This window comes from Agrilus planipennis, unplaced genomic scaffold, assembly GCF_000699045.2.
Source record: "Agrilus planipennis isolate EAB-ADULT unplaced genomic scaffold, Apla_2.0 scaffold32, whole genome shotgun sequence".
NCBI classification, from domain to species: domain Eukaryota; kingdom Metazoa; phylum Arthropoda; class Insecta; order Coleoptera; family Buprestidae; genus Agrilus; species Agrilus planipennis.
The window spans coordinates 853,394-856,921 of NW_020439506.1; the positions used below are offsets into that span (position 1 = coordinate 853,394).

Below are 3,528 nucleotides of genomic sequence, written 5' to 3' on the forward strand. Positions count from 1 at the left end.
TAATTATAAAACTGCCTGCACACAAAATTCAGTTTCTGTTTGTAAATTTTATTATTATTCGAGTTCAGTAGCACAATTGTATATTAATAATAAGGATAACTATTGTGTACGAGCTAACATTTAAGTTATGCTAGTTCACATTATTTGTAAAAATGCTAACTGAAAACCGTTCTTTAATAACATAGCGACTGGATTTTAATTTAAGAAAAAAATCGCTGTATTTTATTTACTTAGCCGTTATTGAGTAATCAATAACTAGTTGAAAATGTAATAGAAAACGATATTGGAAACAAAAAGGTAAACAGAGTACTTATACAGTTTGGAAAGGAATTATGGTACATTACGCAAGTATAATTGCCAATTTTAATCACTTTCGCCTAAATCTAATTATACAATTTACAATATTATGTATGTAGATATGAAAAACTTGCCATTTAGGGTTTTACCACTCCCAAAAAACAGATATCAAGAGCGAAATTTTGTAAAAAATTTTCAACACATGACAAATGGTCATAATATATAAAAGGCACTTTTCTACTAGACTTTTTTTGAACACGACAGCCTAAACGAGCAACAAAAATTTATAAAAACCTACAATTTTTTATTTAGGAAACACGACGACACACAAAGGAATAATTTTTTCAGATAAAAGGCCACTTTTTCATTTTATTTTTGTTTTGAAAATATCATTATCACGACAACATTTCTCACAAATAACGAGTCTGGCAGACCCCAAAATGGCAGGAAGGCATTAATAATTTTCTTTTTTAATTTTTAAATACTTCTTTTTTTACAAGATTTATATAAATTTTGTACATTTTATTGTGATCTCATCATCTCTCTAACATCTAAAGAATCACAAAAATAACTTCATCCCGGTCGTACAATCAATAATACAACGATGACCTGAACTGGACCAGTAAGTAGTGAATTCAAACATTATTTGCGACAGACTTAACCAGCCTACTGGCACAATCAAACTTACCAGACAACGTAAATAAATAAAAATAAGAGGGGAAAATTAAACAATTTATCGACAATCTACAACACTGCTACAGAATAATATTACATATTATGATGCCAGTTTTTATGTTCTGTATATAATTGTCTTTTTTTAAAAATGTGCTACTCTTGAAGAACGTGCACTCGAAAAACTAAAGGGGCAAAGGAATTAATTGAACGAAGGCGGCAGTTACTACAATTTGTACATACACAACATTTAGTATGCTACTTTTGACAATATAAATTGTCCATACAACTTATTTTACTTACAGTTTTGGCAATATAATAATAATAGTAATAATAATAATGCTGTTACGGATCATCTCGATATCTACGTAACACTTTCATAATATTATACTTTTGTTTCATAAAGCGTGTGCAGTTCTCTCTCATGTTACTATTATATGTATGTATCAAGAATTATTATTGTTAAATTCATTACATACAAGTATATTATTTACATTCGACGACAAGTTACTCATTTTTCTTTAACTAATGTAATTCGTAATTTACGTGATGTACTATTTATTATATATTAAATAATTAACTAAAAATCGCCTTTTCTTAAGCCTGTCTGGACCGCTCTCGATTTTCAAACGACTACAATTGNTTAAAAATTTTAAATTTGAAGTTAATTAATGCTCACCAATTGTTGTGTATCGTACGAAGGTCTCTTTATTTTCTATCATTGCGTCCACTGCAATTTTTTCGCAATATTGTGCGGTAATTATAGCAATTGTAGGCTGATGAGCACTGGCAATTGTCGGCATTTGTTTGACCACTGTAACCTGGGCATCTTGCGACTGTTGACGAGTAAAAGCGCCGTGTTCCATTGATTTAATTAGCCCTCTGTTTTGTAATTCCGCAAGACAGGCTGAAATTTCTTCTTCGTCCCAACCATGTTCTCTAAAATTCATTGTTATTATCATAATACTTTAATCAATTGAAATAGTTAAAAAATTCTTACTTAGCAATCTCAGAAATAACAACTGGATTGGGATAAGAAGATTCAATGATTTCCAGAAGTTTTTCTGTAGTTAAAATTGCAACAGTGCCTAATATACTTTCATCAGCTGATACTGAAAAAACAAAGCATTTAGAAATAATCCTTCTCAATCAATTACTTTCATAATTTCATGACAAAAAATAAACAAAATCCTCAGAATTTTGTTAGTTTTTTTCTCTATCTCAAATGCGTATCAATTATTTTCTAAATGTTATGTGAGTTGATTTTTTTAAGTGACAATCTTGGCTTTCTTTTTCTAAAAAATTTGTAGTTCTATTTTCATGCAGTGTAAGTCCAAAGAAGGCAATCAACATTAAAAATGCAATTATATAGCTTTGTGCAACAACAAAAACTTTTACGACTTCTTATGACTACAATGCTTCATAAGTAAGTACTCATTTTAATGATTTGTCAATTAGAAGAGAAAACGTTTCGATTATAATTTAAATTCATATTTTCAACTTTTTATTGTAAATGTCGCGTCATGTAGTAAAATACTTTAAAATGCTTAATGACAAACAAAAGACTGAACTACAAAAAAAATTAACGCATATGTGCTACAAATTACATGTATATTTAAATAACACAACACAAAACCACACACAAATTTGATATTATGGTACGCAGAATGTCAAAGCTGTGTATAAATGTGTATTTACACAAACGAAAAGACAATAGTGAAAATACAAATATGTATGTATAATAGTAAAGTGCACTTTGTAAATATATTGCTAGTCCCAAGCAAACTTTGGCACTTTAAAAACACCTTACCAAATCGAGATACAGGAGCATCACCTGTTGGACTATTGGCGGGACCTGTTATTGTATATAAAATAATTAAAAGCTTCTCTACTTTTAAAAAATTCAAAAAGATAATTATGTTTTACTTTAGGCGTCTTTCTTGTTTCTTATTCGATTTTCACATTATTTTTAAGACTGTGAATACTTAAGGCTTAAATTTTTTACTGTAACTGCCTATTCTTTTAATGTAAAATAAATTTAAATAATGAATAATTGCAATAATTATTTTACTTTTATTTCATTTAGCAGCTATTTAACCACTTGCTATTATATAGCCACTATCATACGATGACATTTTAGTTGTGGTTATGTCGAAAGACCTAACCTTACATTATCATCGGCATGTTATTAATATGAAAAGTATATTTTACAATGATAACTCCACGTTTTTCACTCAAGCAAGATGAAAACACTGTAACAATCAACATTCGTGCTCCGTACTGTTCGTTAAAAGAACTGGACGTGAATGTTGAAGGTGACAACTTTTTGTTTACATGTTCGCCATATTACCTGCGACTTAAATTGCCTGGTATTTTGGAAGAAAATGATAATTTTCACAGTGCTTTCGACACAGATAAAGGAGAATTCAGTTTTACTTATGACAAGGCTATTCCAGGTGAATTTTTCCCAGATTTGGACCTGATTACAAAACTTTTGGAGAAAAAGGTTGTTGTAAACAGTGGAGAAAGAAAAATTGAAATTTTAAGTTCATCTACAAG

General features: G+C 29.4%; 1 protein-coding gene across 1 annotated transcript; it reads right to left on the reverse strand.

Annotated features, from left to right (window-relative positions):
* Positions 1-1,618: 1,618 nt before the first annotated feature.
* On the reverse strand, positions 1,619-3,153 carry LOC112905882. The gene is made up of 3 exons (XM_025979195.1): positions 3,140-3,153; positions 1,970-2,110; positions 1,619-1,908 (listed from the first exon to the last, which is right to left on the reverse strand). The coding sequence occupies exons 1-3, from the start codon at positions 3,151-3,153 to the stop codon at positions 1,638-1,640; spliced, it is 426 nt and encodes a 141-aa protein (XP_025834980.1). The 3' UTR covers positions 1,619-1,637.
* Positions 3,154-3,528: the final 375 nt, after the last annotated feature.